Source organism: Hippoglossus stenolepis, chromosome 11 (genome assembly GCF_022539355.2).
Source record: "Hippoglossus stenolepis isolate QCI-W04-F060 chromosome 11, HSTE1.2, whole genome shotgun sequence".
Taxonomy (NCBI): domain Eukaryota; kingdom Metazoa; phylum Chordata; class Actinopteri; order Pleuronectiformes; family Pleuronectidae; genus Hippoglossus; species Hippoglossus stenolepis.
The window spans coordinates 8,363,066-8,383,412 of record NC_061493.1 but is presented as its reverse complement, the minus strand read 5'-3'; the positions used below and the strand labels follow the sequence as shown (position 1 = coordinate 8,383,412).

Below are 20,347 nucleotides of genomic sequence, written 5' to 3'. Positions count from 1 at the left end.
CGATATTAAATTAAGTCTAATTTAACGCAAATAAAGCGACTTAAAGGGGTTAAAGTATTAATAGATTAAGGGATTGATGGATTAAAGGCAATGACTTTGACCTTGCCTTGTAGAAGACACCTTGACGTTGGTTGCCCCCGGCCACCATACAAGACAGATGCTACTTGGTGTCTATTGAGACAACACTGTCAATATTAGATTGCAAGATATCAGTCATGATTCCATCTATTTATAAAGAGCATGGAAAGTGGCTGAAAACTCCTGGAGAAACAATGTTGCTGTTGTTGTTAAGATGTCTGATCATCTGAAGTTCAAAGGACCATTATTGAGCGTATCCTTAACCAGGATCTATATTTAAACACGACACACAGTAGTGTAGTGCAGTATAAATATTTTTTGAGTATTCTTGAGGACTTTTACTTTATAGAATTTCCTGTATAATAAATATGACATGTATAATGAGTGTACCTCTATGTCTTTGAACAAATGAGAGGGAGATACATGTCTCACATTTCCTCTTCTTTATTACCAAGTAAAACAGGTATTACATTATATTGATTTTTCATATATTTATTTTCAAAATCTTTGGATGGGAAATTTACATGAAATGTTTGCATATTCTGTGTCTACCGCAGTGAAAGGAATACAGCAAAAAGAGTTGTAGAAAAAAAATAAACTTAGAGTAAATCCTCCAATACTGGAGGACATAAATAAGGCAAAAGAACAAAAGCGTTGTCAACAGAAACACATGTTGAAACATTGCTCTAAACTAACCGCAAATAACAGGGTTGCTTCCTTTTTCCTGAACCAAATCAAATGTTACACCCAAGCCCAAACTGTGAGTCAACACATCGAAACATTCTGTAAAATGTGATGTTCAAACACAACATACCAACGTGTGTGTGTGTGTGTGTGTGTGTGTGTGTATGCATGACGTGAAGCCATGGATTGTTTTGATGAAGGAAATTTAAGGTGGGTTTTTTTTTTTTTGCAAGTCCAACACAGGAGAATGTCAAACACCTATATTTAGATGCATGGAATGGGAATATCAATGAACACATGCCAAATGCATTGACAACGATCTTCTGAAGGTGCATCGACAGCAAAACAGAGAGTGGAGTTTCATGTGAAGGCAAAACGTCTCCTCTCACTGCACAATTACACAATAACACGTACAATGACCTTGTTGAAATGGAGGAACTGGTATTGCATTAATAAAGACTGGGGATGGACAAATGCAGATTTCATGCGGCACCATTTGGAGTTATTCGTCCACAGTAACACTTCTTTGTACAAGAAACCCACATGTAGAAAGAATAGATGCAGAAAAGTGGTGGTGGGGTTACACAGAACCTAATGCATTATGGGTGCTGACATCAATTAACAAAGAGACAACCACAGACACATCTATATGCCCAGAGAAATATTTGAAACATAGCTTTTTTTTTATGTACACTTTTTACACTTAAGTTTTTTAAATATTGCTATTAGAAAATAATGATAAAACATTTATTCAACATGGTGGAAAAGGAAGAAATTAAATCAGGGACACCAGTAGTGCTACCTCCTCGATAGACATTTCTTTTCATTACTCTGAGGTGTCCCCAGTGATCCTCGTCGAAAAACCTCTGTCAAAGATCACAGTCGAAAGGAACTGGCCAAGTTTTTAAGCAGCATTGAAGGTAAGTCCTACAATCGTCAGTCCAGGTCCCTCTGCATTTCTCCTGAAACTTAAAGCTCCTTTTCACCACTGTATGGCACTCACACCCGGCTCTGTGTGTATCGAACATCTTAAGGCCCTTTCAAACATTAAATTCTGCAGCATTGACAGAACGATTAGCCCAAACTGTTCCAAGTAGCAGCTCACGTTACTCATCATATCAGTTTATTGTTAAAAAAATCTGACCGATCACTCACACCACCACAAAGACCACTACAGTCCTGTGATGGGGGACATTTTCAATGTATCTCAGCATTGCACTTGCCCACAGTGGAACGCTGTCGTTCTTCAGCAGGTCAAACTGCTGCAACTGATTTACTGCCACGATCAGCCCTGTTCATGGCAAAATGCCACCAATAAAAGTGTTTATATGCCATAGAGTATGACATATACTGTATTTACTTCAATCCTGAGCACGGGAAAAATGTTTTCAGGCACATGAATTATATTTTGTAGAGAAATTGTCGACAAAAGAATAGAATTTGAGCAAAAATTGTGCTCCATAAATTAATTTGTTTGTTCGTTCTTAGTCACACAAGCGCACAATAACAACCTCTCTGTGCTACAGTTTCAGATGTTGTATCGTGTATACAATACAACTGCTTATTCTTAAGGGAAACACTGTGAGATTGTTACACTCAATACAGCAGATTAAATGCTCCACTATGTTCACCGGCTAACTTTGTCTTTCTGTGGTTTAGTAATGGGCAGGTAGCGTAATGTAGGTATATCACTGCTTTTGGGCTGAAAACAGCCGCCTGCTATGGACTGAATTATACTAGCAGGATGTAAACCATACAAGCAGCCCCTTTCACATGAAAATACATATGCGATCATCAATATTTAAATATTGACTGTAGCAAATTTAAAGTTGAATTTAAAAGCTTGAAATTCAATTTGAGAAAAGGCAAAGTTTTGCCACAGAATTTTAGATGCTTAATTCAAATTATTCTTTTCTTGATGACAATTTATTTACAAATATCATTTATGTACTTGCTAACAATGTTTTTTCAGTGCTCAAAATGTCCAAATATAATTCCCTTTCAAAAGGTAACATGTGCTGCAGGTCATTCTGAACTGTGACGCGACCAATCACCTTTAATTGCAAGACTGCCGGATGGGCTGTGACATTTCAAATGCTCATCTCGACAGAAACAAAATCTCTGTTTGGACGACTAAAGATTTTTCACACATGGTGAAAAAAAAAAATCAGATTGGGGTGGCAGTGGAAATCAGATATTACGATGTAACCTATAACTTATTGTAATATAACTGCAAAGTAATCTTATACTACTTTTTTTTTTTTTACATTTCCATTCTTTTCCACCTTGTTTAAGATTGTTTTTATATTATATAATCTATTCACATTATCTTTTACAGTGCATTTTGCAATGACAACCAGTTAGACAAAAGGAATTGAAATGAATAAGGCTGGATCGCTGCATGAATCCACAATTATGTCAACAATAACAAATCATGTTTTCTCTGTACTGAACTCTGTGAAACCCTTGAAGATTTCCACGTACACAGAACTAAGGATTTGTGTTTACTTGCATAAACTCAGCAGCAGTTGGTCTACTGAATATGATGTCATAAGGTCAAATATCATGTACCTGTGTTGTGGTCTGTTTAATCTCAACCATTCATTCCAATGGCTGCTAAAGATAAAGTTTGAAACACACTAAACATGAGATGGGTCCATTGTCGTCACAGTCAAAAGCCATTGATCTTGGATCCCTTTCACAAACAGGTCCACTAATTATCCGCCAAATATTTCCCTGTGGAGCGAAATGAAACAGGTCAGAAATCTAAGTCATTAACATAAAAATAAAGGTAACACACACATTTCTGACACTCAGACTGACCTGCAGCAAATCTCTTCTTGACCAGTGATAGCCGGTAACCAGTGCCAACCAGCTGGATGTCGCACCCTGACAGAGTGCTGCCCTCACTGGTAAACTGCACCGCCAGCTGGGACGGTTTACAGTGACCCTCTCTCATCTGGAACCGGCCCAGGAGAGCCCCTACTCCTGCAGGAAAAAGAGCTGAGATGAGAATGCTACTGATTATCTACCTTTTCGAGTTGTAACGCACCAGTATAATCACGCTGGTGCACATGACTGACCCACCCCCCCCAAATTAAATGATTACATTTTCTCACTTTAGTAGAAAATGAGTCATAAAGAACTTCTCCTCCCCTGACCACGAACCCATTTCCACACAGCCTTTGACTCAAACAAACATACTCACATTAGTCATTCTAAAGCAGATCTTATCATGGGTACGAAAATTTAATGTAAAAAAACCCCCAATATATGTAATAAGTAAATTTTGTAGAATAAAAGCATACACTTTAATATATTCATTAATCCATGAAATCATGAATGAAGGGTGTTTCAAATTGGGCAGCTTGTCAAGATGAGCGACAAGTGGTGAGTCAGGATCTTGACCAACTGAGGGGAGAAGACTGTCACAAACTAATAAACCTCCAGCAAAACAAAGAGCTTCAGACTGAAATTTATATTTTAGCTGTCGTACTGAGCATTAGCAGCAAAATAAATCACTGATTACAAGTTGGATAGTGTGCAGGAGCTTTTTTTTCCAGCTTTTGTATTCAGTGACATAAACAAACACCCACCTCCGTTGTCAGATCTATGAGAGAGGCTGGGGATCTTCCACTGTATCGTCTGCTGCTCTGGATTCCTTTAAGAGAAAATAGGTGTTCAGTTACAGAAGACAAATTGTCTGATATTCATTTACAGAAAGAGAAATTGGGTCCAATTCCATGCTAGTAGAGAAAAACAATAGATAGTGTTTAAACATACAAGGTTTTAGGTCCACAATATATATATTTTTATTGTCTTTTAAATGCCCACTGAAGCTAAACAAACAACATGCAGCTACATGTATGTACAATTTGCCTTCAATGTAGGGGTAGGAAATAGTGCAACGCCTCGCCTCCCTACTCGACCCTGTCAAACCAGACCTAAGTTTAGTTTATTGCACAGTAATAAGGATGCAATATACACAATATAACAACAAAAACTACACTGCAGGAAATGAAGGAGGTCTAAACAGCGTATTCATCTCCTTTCCTTGTTTAATTCAAATCACAAATATCAGCGATCCTCACCAGATGGCAGGCGGGATCATGGCCTGGAGTTTGGCTGTGCCTCCATCCACAGGTACCAGAAAGTGAATGTTGTGTAGTGGCACAGGAGCAGCCAAGGCCTCATTGTTGTATTTGTAGTCTATTCTAAGGTCTGTGTTGGTGGCGTCGCCTCGCCAGCTCAATGCCAAATTCAGAGGAGTGGACTGGATCCCATCTGCTGACACCTGACACACACAGAAACACAGGACAGCGAGATAGATTGATGGATGGCAAGGCAAGGCAATTATATTTATAAAGCACCTTTCATACAAGATAGATTCAAGGTGCTGGATGGATAAATACAACAGACAGAATCAGTAGATAGACAGATACCTGATATTTGATCATATCCACGTTGTAGTAAGTGGCCTGAGGCTTCTGTTCAGCCACTTTCTTCAGATGGCTCATCAAGTTTGGCATATTTACCCAGAACTCCTTGGTGTCGACACTCTCTGTGGTGGTATCACTAAAGGATGAGACAAACATGTTTGATTCAAACAATCACTAGTTAGATACTGGTTGTATATTATCCATTATTCATGATAAAATAAAGGCCAGTAATTATTTTTTTTCAGTTCTTTAACAACGAAAAATTTGTTTTCTGTGTGCTTGGATACGGTTTCGCGATATATGTTCGTACCAGCAGAGCAGCTGTGGATTGGGGAGGACCTGCTCCAGTCTGTTGTAGCTGCTGATGCTAAAGGTGAGGATGGGCTGAGTCGGGTGGCTTGAAAAATGCCGGGTGATGCCCGCAGGGAAAGAGAGCACCATCTCCCCTGTGATCTTCACAACACATCTGGACCAGTGGGAGAGAGATAAGGCTGAACACAGACATTGCACTGAACAATAATACACAAGGGATCAAAAAGTGTAGAACAAACTGTGCAGGGCAGCCACCAGAGATGTTTCCACTTTATCGGTTTGTAAAAGTTTCTCCTCAGTCTCTTCTAAACTTTTTAAAATCTTATATATATATTATGAAACAAATGCAAGACCTTTCTACCTATGAGAACATTATAAACTGTATAAATTGGCTTGTGCATCGGTTTTGAGGAATTTTTTACCGTTCTCACACATTACTGTATATGCCACTATATGTTATGTATATAGTGTGTATAACTTCTGTACACCATTGGGAGAGGGGGGCCTGTTCTGTCCAAGACATACCCAAGGTCATGTTATAGGTAAAGGACCAACCAACAGTACATTGTAGTGTCTTGTATATTGTTCCACCTTCTGGTCTCCTTGATGCATCAAGTCTACATTAAACTCTTCTGCATAAGACATCAGCTGCTTCCTGAGTTCTCCTTTCACCAGCTTCCAGAAAACCTCCAAAACAATCGGTAATGTCACACTGTACAAAAAAAGGAAATCCAGGCTTACTTGCTGGGATCAGCGCCTTTAAAGTAGGCATTGATGGTTTCTGTGAAGGCAGCAGCCACTGGCAGAGTGTCCTGGGGTCCCATGGTGAGTGGACTGGGTCCTCTGGAGCATCCTGAAGAAAACACACAAAAAGGTTCATTTAAAATTAAATCGAAACATAAACCACATTTCTTCCTTTGGGTTGTTCCATATTTGCACAGACGTTTAGCCATGGGTCACACACAGACAATAGGGGAGTATAAACAATCAAGCACACATTTAAAAGCAGAACTAAACCCTCCATATTGAATCTGGATTCTATGTGAGTGAGCAAGACACGGGGGGGTGGGAAGCAATATTTGGGCTCAGTGAACATGAGCAAGACGGCAGGTAGAAATACGGCAGGTGATTTCAGTACATGCACTGATGTGACTACCGGAGCATTGTGGCTCAACTCACCTTCAAAAGCTAAATAAAACCTGCCATGGTCAAACCATACCAGAGGCTGTGAGGCCTCTGAGAGAGAAGAGACATGAGGAGGAGAGAATCATGGAGAGGGACAAGACCGTGAGGCAAGGACACAATGATGAGCGACTGACAACATGGACTCACACAAAGGAGATGTGACACTGAGGAAAAATGATACCTGTGGTGGACATGTTGAGGTCCCTCCCTAAGGTCGGAGTGGATGCTGCACTCTGTGAGGTAATGGAGGAGATGGAGGAAGAGCTCTCTGACCGGGCCAGGGGTGCGAAAGGAGGGGGGCTGCCCGAAACCGGCGGACTGAAGGGTCGAGACTGGAGACGGAAAGACAAACTGAGAATCTGCTGTCTCAAGGAAGACTCATACAGAATGAATTAACCTGTTTCATTTAAACATCACAATGAGATGTTGTGTCAAAGGTCACAACAGCAAAAGGAGACAGAGACAGAGAAATGAAAGGACACTTCATCTGTACCAGGTCTGTGATTGGTTTCCCAGGGGGCAGCTTTGGTCTCGAGGACGGTCGAGGGGGAGGAGGCGGAGGAACTGGGCTGCCTCGGGACTGGGGCGTGGCAGGACGAGCTGGAGACGAGGGGCCTGTGGCACACACCAGTGTCTGTGGTTAGCACTGGCTTCAGATCACAACGAGAGGGTTTTATTTAACATGAGCTCCAACGCCTCAGCTCATGTCATTTTCACTTAGTTTGTCTGGTATACTGTTGATTATTTTCCCCCTCCACAGTGGTAGGCAGTCAACCGGTATCAGATAGATTATAGCTAAAGTTAGCATAAAAGTAAATTTGTAAGTAGTGTAATAAGTGTTTTTATAGTAATTTTTAACATTATCTACTGTCAATAAAAGTAGCTGGAATTACATTATATCACAAAGTTATGCTTAAGTCTGCATTACTGTAGCTCAAGTCTTAATAGAAGAAGTGAACTAGAGGAAGTTCCTTTATTAGACTCCCTGGAAGATAATGTAATTTTGTAATGTAATAAATCACTTAGCATGGTTACATTAACAAGCAACTCTTACTTCGAAAGGAGTGTTTTTTTTACTGGTGATCTTTACATTTTTATCAAACTATAATTTAATTAAGTGTAATATCACTTAGAACATTTTCAAAAAATCATTATTTCTAATAGACTGCACCAACTAATGATGTCATGTAACCATCAAGAATCAAACCAAGGTGGCTGCCTATATAATATTATGATTTAATTTAGTCTCTGCAGGATATCAAACTGCTTTCAAGAACGAGTCCTACATAATAACAACGGGTCAGATTTATATTTCTTATCAGTGTTGCTGAGAAACTAAGGATAAAAAGTCACTGATGCTCATTACATGATGAAGTTCTGTAGCTCGATCAGATCACATTTAAACTACAGACAAAACGTAAACAGATCACAAAGAGGAAATACTTCTCGGGCAGCTCTATGCGATTGTTTGGTTTCACCGATGGAAGCAGCACTCTCATCTTTTCAAAACAAAGCAAGACACTTTAGCTTGGCTTTTGTTCACTAAGTTCATATTCAGTATAATCAGATAACTGACAGTTCTGAAATGTAGAAAGTGATGTGAGTACTTACCGCTGCCTGAGTACGGCCCAGGGGAAGACATGATAGACCTGTAGGTGGTTGGAGGGAGAGGAGGCGGCGTTCCCCTGAAGCTCGGCGTCAGCTCTCTGGGTGAGCCCACAAAGTCTGGGATATCATCTCTCAGGTAAGCACCCTCTGGGGTTCTTTTTCCTCCAGCGCCCCCCAGGACCAGGGGAGAAGTGACTCCTATCCGAGGAGACCTCCTCTCGGCTGGCAGAGGGGGCACGGGGCTGATGGGAGCACGGGAGGATGAGTACGCTGCAAACAGCAGCACCTCTTCGTCGAGCGCCTCCTCATCCAGGCAGACGGGGGGCGATTTAGAGGGCGAGAAGTCAGGTGGCAGGGGAGGCGCCGGCTCATCCGGAGGAGGAGGTCCGAGCACAATGGAGGGGGGCGATTCCGGTGGCGTGAAAGGAGGAGGAGACCCAGGAGAAAAAGGTGGGGGTGAAGGCGGGGGCTCGTCTGGCGGCGGTCCGGGTGAGAGGCAGGGCGTGGAGGGGGTGGACGAGGGCGTGTCTGGGGCAGGAGAGTCCGGCGGCGGAGGGGGAGCGGGTTCATCGGGGGGCGGGGGTCTGTCATCAGTGAAGGTAACCCATCTGGGTGACACTGCTTCCTCACTGGTTTGAGGGCTGTCGACGGGGCCGAACACGTCGTCGATGTCAGGGCCCGGGGAGCCTCGGTAAGAGGCGGGGGACAGGACGTTCAGGTAGATGGGGGCAGAACTGTGAGCTGCTCTCCCATTGGGTAGATCAGCTGCAGTTAGAGTGAAGGAGCGTTATATCTAAACTCATGGGATTTAACTGTATGGCCGATAAACAAGTAAAGCAGAACTCACCAGCCGATTCTGACGGATAACCATAATGACTTCTTGATGGAATGTTTTTAGGAGGAAGAGGAGGAGGAGCTGCAACAAGGATGACAGGTCAGTTATAGATTATAGATGACATCATTTTTAACTATGTATGGATATAGCTCCTTGTAAAATTAAACTGACCTCCTGTTGGGAAACTAATGCCCAGTGGAGAGTCTGAGCGTGGTCTTGATTCTACCCACATATCAGCAGGAACCACTGTGATGACAAAAAAAACAATCAGCATCCCCTCAGTAGCTGTATTTGTTGTCAAAATATAGAGTAATTTACTCTTGACATGGGACAGACCATCATATCTGGCATATTTGGTCTCTGAAGGCAGCCCATAGAAAGAGGGAACGTTCTGTGATAGCCTGTCACTGCAGAAGGAGAAACACAAGGAGATTATAAATAAGTAACTCTGTTTGTTTATCTCAAGGGGAAAGTTTGGTTCAGATTGTTTACTTTGGTTTATTGGTAAATTAAAGTTAAAAAAATATATATATTTCTGTACACGCCGTCTTCCATTACCGTATTAAAAAAGTTGCCTTATCAAATTAAACCAATGCACCTTTTAAGTGAGAATTAAACTGTTAGTTATTTATCATATCTTTTAGAAAAGTCATTAGATAGCACATCATATTGTTTTGATTGTTTGACAACCTCATCATGATTGTCAGTTTTTGCTGATTAGGATTAACTTCCTGTTTTATTTTGGTTTGGTGAGTGGTGCGCTAATCACAGACCTTGGCATCTCAGGCGCAGGACTTGGAGTCGGGGTGGAGCGTCTCGGTCTGGCAATCTCCTCACCTAAGAGAAAGAAAAAGAAAATGAAAAACTCAGCTGTTAGTCTGTTATTCCTTTATTTGACCAAATATGCACTATAAAACTAAGGTTGGGGGGGGGCAGTGTTCAAACTGCTGTACTTACAGGACAAATTTCTTTTTATCTGCCCCTGAAAAGCACAATACAAAACAAAGGACAACGTAAGCATACAGATAATGAAGAGTAAAAATATGTGTATTGTAATACTCTATATATTATAGATATTTTATTCTTCTACTTCTACTGTGATGTATTGCTTTTTAAGTGAGAAAACACAGAGAAAAAGTGTAAGATACAGTCCTCACAGATATTTTAACTTCTATTTGCATAGAAAAATACATAAAACCAACACTACATTGTCTAAGCTGAGTTTTTAGTGTATGCTTTTTCAATTCTGCACAGTTCAGAACAGGTCAAGCAGCAGAGATCAGAAAAGCTGCATTTCGGGCTGCTTGCCTCCAAACAGCCAGCAGATGGAGCGATGAACTCACCGGGCTGCGTCTCTGAGACCAGCAAAAAGGAAGAGAGAACAGACCTGGGTCAGAGAGTGAGTGACAAATCAGTCAAGTGGACACCAACTTAAACTGCACACAACGCACGTCTTTACTTTCACCGCAAAGCCTGAATAACACCCTGGAGATCACGAGGACAACTGTCGGTGTTGTCTTATGAGACCAACACGCATAGAGCCGCACACTGGCAGTAGCATGTGAGCTCCACTTAGAGCAAATCAATAGGTTTGGAGCTAATGTGTGTGTTTGTGTTATGATAACTCTGCATTATGTTATACACACGCTTTGCCAGACAGGTTCAAGTAAAGCTTTTGCTAGACAGAAAAAAAATGAATCAACAAAAAAGATGGGATTTTTAATTCAGGGCCTAAAACAAAGGGCACAAACACTGAGGGTGAGGGCATGCGGAAAAAAGAGGGGAAGCCATTTGTAAGTGAATTATCACGAGGGGGGGGGGGCACACTTTATCGAGCATTTCTGTTAAGTGAGCTCATGCCATGCACTCTCTCTCTCGGGGGTGATACAACGATGAAAATGTGTGACAGGCTTACCGGACTTCTCTTCTACGAGACCACGGCAGAACCGGCAGAAAAAAGACAAACACGGAAAGAAAGTTAAAGATATACCAGACATTCTATACACCAAGATGGCTGACATGACTACACCCCTTAAAGACAAGCCAGATTGGTATGATCGCCCCCTGGTGGCTGCTTGCAGTATAGGTCACAAATCCCACCTCCTCCACGTTAATGTAAGGGACATGGACAAAACTAAAAAGTCAAAGCACATTGTTTTGCATTTTTGGTTGGTTTTCATCACACTGATGTTCCAGTGCTCATTTTTCTCATAAGTTTGGTTTTAATTAGTTATTTGACATCATGATTGACAGCTGAGACTGAAACGCAGTTGGTCGAACATGAGTATTGGTGGGACCTTGCTACCACCACTCCAGGATATTTTGCTTTTATTTCTGGATAGTGGGAGGAAGTGGAGAAACGTCGTCCATCATCATACACAGTTCATGGTTAAAAGACACTAAGCTGCAGTATGTGTACGTGTTATGTGCCCTTTAGTACATTATAGTAGAACAGGAGTTCTGATCAGCAGCGCTCACCAGAGACGGAGAGAGGGCCAGGCCTCCCACTGAGGCTTTTAGCTCGTCCATAGACGGAGGGACACACTTGGCACTATCCGACACCAGCGGCTTGATCTTGATTTTGAACTTTTTCCTGCTTTCGTCATCGTCTTCAGAGTCGCTGGAGGAGAAAAAGTGCTTTGCTTTGGAAGCAAGTGGAACGCTCGTCAAGGACAAAACAGAATAGTACTTAATGCTATAGGAGAGATGGAGACTAATTCAATCTTTTGGAGCATTTAAAGTTAACAAACCCTTTAAAAATATAGAAATTTGTCTCAGTCATGCGCAGAGCAACGCTGCAGCTCAGGAGTGAGACATCTGCTCCGTGTCTCCATCTGCTGCTAAACGACACCTTCGGTTAAATCATCCTGCTCAGGGGTAGTGTCACAGCGCCAGCCCTCTGTGAATCTAATTCAAATATACAGCTGCTGACACCTGCGGGAGCGAAAGATACCAGTGAACTGTGGGACAGTTGTTAATAAGAACTGTGGCTCCGGGATAACTGAAAAGTCAATCCAAATATAATATAACTACAACAAAATGTTTTGCCACTGCAGGGACACACATGCAACGTGGCAAGAGAGGGAGGAACCATTGATTTGGCCTATTTAATACTGAGCACTCCACCAATGAGTCAGTCAGCCAAATAGGTCGATAGTTTTGCAGAAGTGTCTCGACTCTGCTCCTGCCACTGCTTCTACCCGTCGCTGAAAGGATATCATCGCCCTCGTCACCGGGCCGGAGGCTGAATCCCTCCTCGTCCACATCAGGAGAGGCCTGCGACAGAGAGGAGGAGAAAAGAGACAAACATTTAACAGACGCACTGCTAAACAATCGTCCTTTGATCAGCTCTGTATTTAAATGTGGATCATATTTCACAGATGTCTTTCCTGAGACACTCAACTTCCTGGCTGAAGCTCCTGCTGACTGACAGAATATGCAGCTATCGCTCTATTTGCACGGTTTACTCAGTAATTTTAAACCCAGTGTTACATGACACTGATTGCAACAGCACAACATATATTTAATGCATAAAGCTGCAGAGTCTCTGCATGACATCAGAAAGAAGGGGAGCAAACACAACAATGAGTAGGAGGATAATACTCACATATCTGTCCCAGTCAATCTCCCCATAGAAACCATTGGGAGCCCCATTGGCCTTTTTCTATTAACAAAATAGGAACAACAGATTTTATATAATTTTACATTTAAGTAAAGGGGTAATGTATAAACACATTACAATCTTTACAAAAAAGAGTCTCATTTGGTTAATCATGAGCTCTGGCAACTATTAAGTGATTAAGTATCAAACAATATCACTGGTTAACAAACTAATTTAGAAGAGAAATCAAAAGCTAATGGGTAAATTATTACCCAAACCTTTTCTATAATTTACAGCCTGACTTTCTCAATTTTGTGTGAAGATTCTTGTTGTACATTTGTGCAGTTTTCCTGTGCAATGAGGCATTTGAGCTGTGATTACCTTCGCCAAGGGGGGGTTATGTTTTCCTTGCTATTAGTTTGTCTGTCAGTCAACAGGATTACTAAGAAACTACTAAACCGAGGGGTGGGGTCTGACCCGAGGAAGAACCCATTCAATTCTAGTATGTCTGGATAAAAGAGAGGAAGAAGAGAGGAAATCCTTCAAGAATTTAAAAAATGAACATGCATTTACCTTCTTTCCACTTCCAGCCCCTTCTTTGTCAGGTGAGCTCCTGTTTGAGGTGACGAGGGGGGGGGAGAAATGTTTTCGTTATACACCATGAATTTCTTATTATTGTATTATTGTACAATATGATCCTTGAGTTTAAGTACCAGTTTCAAAAGAGTCTCAAATGTTAAATATCTGAACACAAGCAGCTGTATAAGTTACTGAATAAACTCCGAAATCAGCAAATGAGAAAAAAATATATAAAAAAAAAAGAAATGCGCATCTGACCAAACATTCAATGTCAACTTTTCGGTAGTTGACAGTTTTCAATACTATAGACTGCTACAGACACATTTTAGTCAGTGCTCAGTATTTGGGTTGGAAAACCAGTCTTATGTATTTACATAAGACTTTGCATGTAAATTGTGTTTTCGGAGCAAACTCACGTTGTGTCTGTGTCTTTGTCTTTCTTTCGAAGACCCAGCAGGGCTTTCCTGGTTCGGTTTTTCAGTCCTATCGAGAGGGAGAGGAACAAAAATATCATCAAGAGTTATTTGAACAGTTTAAAGCCTGAACATAAGCTCACTGCCTCGTCTTTTAAAAGCACCTGAAAGCAAAAGGGAGACAGGTAACAGGGTGATGATGCACTGTAACAGCAGGATTGAGCAGGAAATAGAGCAATCAGCGTGGTGATATAAATTAATGCATCCGTTTGGGACACAAACATCCTGCCAGCTGAGAGGAGCCTCCACGTAAAATGAGGCAATGCAGACCGAGCAATTCCCTTAAGTGTCCCCTCCCTGACTATATAAAGTGGAAAAGAAAACACGAGCAAAGGTTGATCAATCCGTCCACTTCATTAGCGAGATTCGAGGGAGGGTGGGGAGAGATCTGCTACAGCGGCCCGTCAGCCAGACTGGGTGCCAACACCCCTGCAGCACTGACATCCAGACAAATGAGGGGAATGAAACACAACTCAGTGTGTGCAGAGCTATAATGTTCAATTAATAGAAATCAAAACAAACTTCTGACACAATTATTCAATTAATCTATTACTAGACCTAGAGACAATTAGCCAATCAAATGAAGCACACCATGAACTCTGGAAGGGATTTCAAGTGTACATTAACACATTACAGCCAGCTAAGCTACCTGTTCTGTGAGGCTTTGACCCCACATTAGCACGATAATATATTCACAATAACAATATACTAATGTTTAGGGTTAGCATATTTGCCATATAAGCTAACAAGCTAAATATTACTAATTAGCATGAAACAGATGCACAGTTGAGCAGAGAGCCTTTCTCATGATAAGAAGTTTACCAGCTTGTGGCACTAGACAACAAGTCGCAGGAGCATAAGGAGGAGTCATCCTCTTGGGACCATGAATGTTTATTGAAAACTTCACGGTCCCTCTTCAAATAGCTGTTAAGATATCTCAGTCATCATTAAAGTGTTTTTTGAGACATTGTGAAGCCTAATGGATGAACTCACATTGATAAACCTCCTGATTTTATCTGGTCAAAGGTATTGATGAACTTAAACATGTCCCCAAACGATAATACAGTTAAATGGCAGACATCACAAAAAAGACGACCATGTAACTCTGTTAATGGCAAATTAAATAATTTGAGGATCACCCATCCATCCATCCATCATCTATACCGCCTATCCTCTGAGGGTTGCAGGGGAGCTGGGGTCAATCCCAGCTGACCATGGGTTGGGAGGCGGAGTACAGCCTGGACAGGTCACCACCGTTATGGCCGGGCCACCATACAGGGACAGACAACACCTCATGTTCTCATTCAAATCTACCATCAAATAAGAGTCGCCAATGAACCTAACCCCAGTCTGCATGTCTCTGGGCAAACTCCGAACAGAAAGACCCGGGTCAAACCCACAATTTGAGCACCATTTATTCCTATTTTTCTTTTGCATGAATTGGCTGTGCTGCAGGTTTTGCCCCAAATAGATAACTGACAGGTTTACATAACAGTGTTTTAGACGAGCAGCGAGCACAGTTGATTCTCACATCCATATGAGAGCAACAGAGCAATCACATGTGATGGACAGTTGGTTGGATGAACATTGCTCGACAGAGAGGCAGCTCAGTTCCTCATCAGTTGGATGTGTTTTAAACTGGAACTAATTGTTTGATGGCTTATTTATGATTTGTGACTACATAGAGACCAGTCGTAAATGTTTTCATAGTAAATATAGAGACATTGATTTGGTGAATCAACATGCTTGTGTAGAAATCCTAATAACTATAACAAGTGAAGTCAGTGCACTGTGGCTCATTCACTTGAGAGGAATCTCTCCCGAGTACTAAAGGACGTGTCAGAGCCTGTGATGTATTAGTAGATCGCTGAGCTGCTCAATAGCACAGATTATTCCTGCATCAGTGGAGACAGCTCTGTACAGTGAGTCATGTGTCTACCCTGCATGGTTTGTGTGTATACAAATAGAGAATGAATCTTAATTCTGATAAGTAACAATCCTGCTTATCTATATGTATAATATACACCCAGAAGCAACACAAGCAGCACGGTCACATTTCTTTTGGTCACTGGCAGCACTGAACTGCAAAACAGTTCAGGTGTTTCAGAGGAAAACTTTTTGATTTGTAATCCATTCATAAAGTTTTCCAGAGGAGAGCCTGACAACTCATTACACAGATGGATCATAGTTACAATGTAATAAGTATTGCTGAGTTTGGATAATTCACAAAAACAAGGCCTGGAGAGAAATTTCTTTGAAACCTTTTATGGGGACCACAGTGGTTATTTAGTGATAACATGATGATAACATCACAGCAAATGGCATATGATGACATCACTGAAGAACATTTTTCACCGTAAACGTTCTTCACTATAACAATAACAATCATCTTTTCAAATACGGTTTCAAATGCATATATTATGGTTTTAGACCAATGCAAGTTGTTCAAAAAGTTACTTAGACGGATTTTGAAATCGCTGTTTGGTCCATCTTCAGATGTCACTGGGAAAAGAGACAATTTGGAGAGATAATTCTGAATTGCTTTATTAATACAATAACTACTTTTTGAATATAAATTTTAATAATTTGTTATCTGCTGTTTTTATTGGATGTAGTGTTTAAATCATAGGTTTGTTAGACAGTTAGTTTGGATGATATGCATAATGCACATGAATTATCCAAAGATATTTGTAATTACAGAAGATGGGACATTTTGTTTTATATCTGGTTGCCTTGTAAGTAGCCCACTGCTGATAGGGACAACATATGACATTCTGGCTCCGTCCCTATCAGATAAATAGTAAAATATAAAATTAGTAAAGTCTGACTCCGCTAACCAGTGCAGTTTCTGTGAATATATTTCTACATACATGTTTTCCAGATTCATATAAAGGTCACTGTCACCTTTACCCTTGACAACTGAAACATAATCACTTTATCTTTGAGTCCAAGTGACAACTGATCAAAAGTTGAAGAAATTCCCTCAAGCAGTCTTGAGATTTCACATTCAAGAGGCGCAAAACAGTTTTTTTGAAGCCACCAGGACCTTTAACCTGTGACCACTGAAATCGGATCAATGTATCAGTGAGTCCAAATGAATTGTACCAGATTTAATGAAATTCCCTGAGGGCAGTCCTAATATGTCACATTCAGAGTAACATGAGGTCACTGTGACCTTGAACTTTGACCTCCAGGCACCAAAATCTAATCAGTTCATCTTTGAGTCCAAGAGAAAATTTGTAATAAATTTGAAGACATTCCCTCAAGCTGATCATAAGATGTCATGTTCAAGACAAACATAAACATACTTTGTGAGGACAAGGTGACCTTCCTGATATATCACCCTCACAGGGGCAAAATATGTGCTTTGTGAGGTCACTGTGACCTTTGACCTTTGACCACCAAAATCTAGTCAGTTCATCCTTGAGTCCAAGTGAATATTTGTACAAAATTGGAGGAATTTCCCTCAAGGCATTCACGGGAATGAGACGTACGTACGGACAGACGGACGAACAACCACTGGCTGTGGCCGGCGCAGAGGCATGATAATATTAATAAAACCTTTAAACTGACTCCAGACCTAAGTAACATTGTGTGTCAATTCTGCTTCAAAACATAATCCTATTCATGACATTCAACTGTGAAAAAAATCCTTACTCAAGGTCCACTTACTGGATTTCTTTCAGCTGCCTCTTGTGGTTTTCATCACCAGAGAGTGCAGCTGAAAGCTCTCTACAAAACTTAGTAACTGATGTAAGATTCCTTCTAGAGCTGGTGGCACCTGTCATTCCTCCAGAAGCATTAATTCCACCATTTTTTTTTAAATTCCTACAACAGACAACCTGTCAGTCATCCACGCTGGGTGACAATTGTGCGAAGGTGTGAAAATTCAGCTCCTGTCACTATTTACACAACTTACATCCGCCACAGAAATGCTGTCCGCTGACAACACCATGTCTCAGCTGCCAGCGACAGACTGGGGATATGAAATCAAGAATACAGACGAGAGGGAGAAGCAAAGCAGGGACCAGCTAGTTCTGAACAATGTCCAGACTCGACTTGTCATAACTTTGCCTGTAAACCATTTCCTTCAGCTGGTTTAAAGCTACACCAAGAAATGCGAGTACCTTTGTGCCACATGTAAGTTTACTATGTCATTTTCTGCATTGACTTTGTTCTATTTTTTATTTTGATAGTTTGAAACCTTATTTCACTGTAACACTACCAACTGAACTTTGGTAGCTGTCAAACTAACAAACAACACATCACCTCCACCTATGGATCGCTTGTACCAATGTATTCCAGTGGTTTATGCCATAACTGGGCCCTTTTCTAAGATATATCCACCCACTCCACTCGGCTGTCACGCATGCTCAGATGATCCACTGTACACGTGTTGCTCATTTTATATGTTGAATCAATTATCTCAAGATTAAAATTTTTGGCAAGTAGATTTTCATGCAGTCCAAATATTATCTGCAACCGGAGGATGGCTAGAGGAAAGGAAACTAGACACTGTTTTGATGCTATACTTATTTAAGTAAAAACTGTCCAATAACAGTGTCTTTAACTATACTCATGTTCTGAGTAGTGAATATTAATTGTTAGACTGAAGCCCTTTGTGCACCAGTCAATCCTAGAATTAGATATGGAACTTAATCCCAGATCAAAAGTATGTTGAAGGGCCATTAACTGTCTTTTGATGTATTTTCTTTTCACCCCTGTACATTTGTTTGGTGTTTTTTTGTTTGTGAGAAAGACTCACTTATTTCACAGGGAATAATTCATGGATTTTGGAGTAACATCTCTGAGAGGGTGCAATGTGGTGCAGCTTGATTGAACTGTCTGATTGGAGCTGTTGGGCCTTAGCAGAGCTATGTATTCTAGCTTGTGGAGGTAATGTGATGTTAAATGTATGTATTTGTTGTATCTAATGTTGCAAATTAAGCTGCTGCTGTGGTGCAAGACAGTTAACTTCAGCCATGTCTGATGATCAAGTATTACCCGTCAATCAGTCTATGTTCCTGAGATAATGCATTTAATGATATTGATAACCCTGCATGCTGCATCAACACGAAGGTGAGTATTGCTATAATATACAAATAAAAATGTTGTCATGCCTCTAACTACAGCCGACAGCCTTCACTGTGTAATTAGCAAGGCATGCTAACAAAGGCTGTGGTGAACATGTGACATCTGTGTACAATATGAAGGCAGGCTGACTGCAGGCCTTTAGCTAATAATAGCCACCTTCCATTACATTGGCATTAATGGATGGTAAAGGCCCAGCATCTGTCATGCAGGGTTAGATCTATGATGTAGCTCCTCTAGCTTATGTTTATAATTCACTTAACTGCATTCCACTACTGTCAACTACGGCATCCTTCATGCAACACCAATAGTGCTAGGTTTAAGGATGACCGTTCCTGTTATATATTGTTATACAGTGACAACAGCAGCAGCAGAGGATTGAATGAGTGTAGCTTCCGGGACAGACCTGATCTCTGCTCAGACGCTCATGCATATGACACAGCCTGAGCACAACTAAAGATAGGTGGGTAATCTGCACATGCAAACACAGATGTGCACAGTCACATGTGTAAACACACACACACACACAACATGAGCAATAGCTGCAAATGTCCCTCCCATCTCACACCTTCGCTTGCATCTCAAATACAGTTCCTCTAAATGTGTCACACACGCACACACACGGTCACGCTGCTCATGCACATCTCTTAGTGGTTCCACTCAGCACAGCAGATCACATCCCACATCAGTGGCTTTAATGGCCCAGCAGGACGCGAGAGGGCAGAGGGAGGACGCAGGGGCACACATCACGAGACATAAAGGAGGAGCAGGAGTGCCCAGATTATTCACCTTGCATCATGTTGGCCGATTCTCATCCTACGCTGCCCTCCGGTGTGCAGGCGGAGAGAAGACGGAGAAACGCAGCCGGTCAGAGGAAGCCTGGGCAGGGCATGGCTAATTCCGCACAGCTCCCCCAGCCAAGCGCGATGCTGAATCCCTCCACCCACAAGGGCCCGACTCCCGGCCACCCCGCACCAGGAGGTGGTTGTGGGAGGAGGGCTGAGACAGAGGCAGCGGTGGAGGACGCGAGTGCAAAAGAGACACCCGAGGAATATGCAGCAGATCAGTGGCAAGGTGGGGAGCGGGGGAGGGGGAGGGAGGGGGTCCTCTCTGTCTTCCCGTGTGCGCGCGTTAGGCCCCGGACAACCGAGGAGAAGCAGCAGCGACACACGCCATCTCTGAGGGGGGATGCTGAGGAAAGGCAGAAGGAGAAAAAAAATCAGAGAGAGGCAGAGAGAGAGAGAGAGAGAGAGAGGCAGAGAAAGACTGGGAGAGGGAGCAGGGAGGGAGGGAGGGAGGGAGTGGGAGGCTTGCTGATGTCACATCTGCACTAAACCAATCCCTGTAACCATGGTCACATGGCTGCTGTCCCCTGATGCCTTAGCACCTCTCTGCTCGCCTCGAGTTGCCTCCACAGCCAAATGCATATTACACAAGGTCTCACATGATACTGGACATTAAT

The 20,347-nt window shown here is 41.8% G+C and overlaps 1 protein-coding gene across 6 annotated transcripts; it reads right to left on the bottom strand.

The window, feature by feature from the left end:
- Window positions 1–554: 554 nt before the first annotated feature.
- LOC118117904 (SH3-containing GRB2-like protein 3-interacting protein 1) lies at window positions 555–19,975 on the bottom strand. 6 transcript variants are annotated; one of them, XM_035170553.2, is made up of 24 exons: window positions 19,675–19,975; window positions 13,738–13,804; window positions 13,316–13,355; window positions 12,749–12,805; window positions 12,360–12,417; window positions 11,620–11,795; window positions 11,057–11,068; window positions 10,485–10,496; window positions 10,099–10,123; window positions 9,915–9,978; window positions 9,478–9,548; window positions 9,313–9,387; window positions 9,154–9,222; window positions 8,310–9,071; window positions 7,192–7,313; window positions 6,880–7,030; window positions 6,693–6,749; window positions 6,255–6,366; window positions 5,512–5,667; window positions 5,205–5,337; window positions 4,854–5,056; window positions 4,359–4,423; window positions 3,586–3,765; window positions 555–3,498 (listed from the first exon to the last, which is right to left on the bottom strand). In XM_035170553.2, exons 1-24 carry the CDS (start codon window positions 19,682–19,684, stop codon window positions 3,476–3,478), a joined length of 2,700 nt encoding a protein of 899 aa, XP_035026444.2. In that variant the 5' UTR covers window positions 19,685–19,975; the 3' UTR covers window positions 555–3,475. The 6 variants fall into 6 exon arrangements, with proteins under 6 accessions (XP_035026444.2, XP_035026445.2, XP_035026446.2 ...); XM_035170554.2 differs by having other exon boundaries at window positions 3,586–3,750; XM_035170555.2 differs by having other exon boundaries at window positions 3,586–3,744.
- Between the last annotated feature and the right edge of the window lie 372 nt (window positions 19,976–20,347).

Excerpts from the sequence above, each read along its gene's own strand:
- LOC118117904 (XM_035170553.2), bottom strand. Across the intron at positions 13,356-13,737 it reads GACAAAGACACAGACACAAC|GAGCTCACCTGACAAAGAAG; the intron begins GTGAGTTTGCTC and ends CACCTCAAACAG. Across the intron at positions 9,979-10,098 it reads GATAAAAAGAAATTTGTCCT|GTGAGGAGATTGCCAGACCG; the intron begins GTAAGTACAGCA and ends TCTTTCTCTTAG.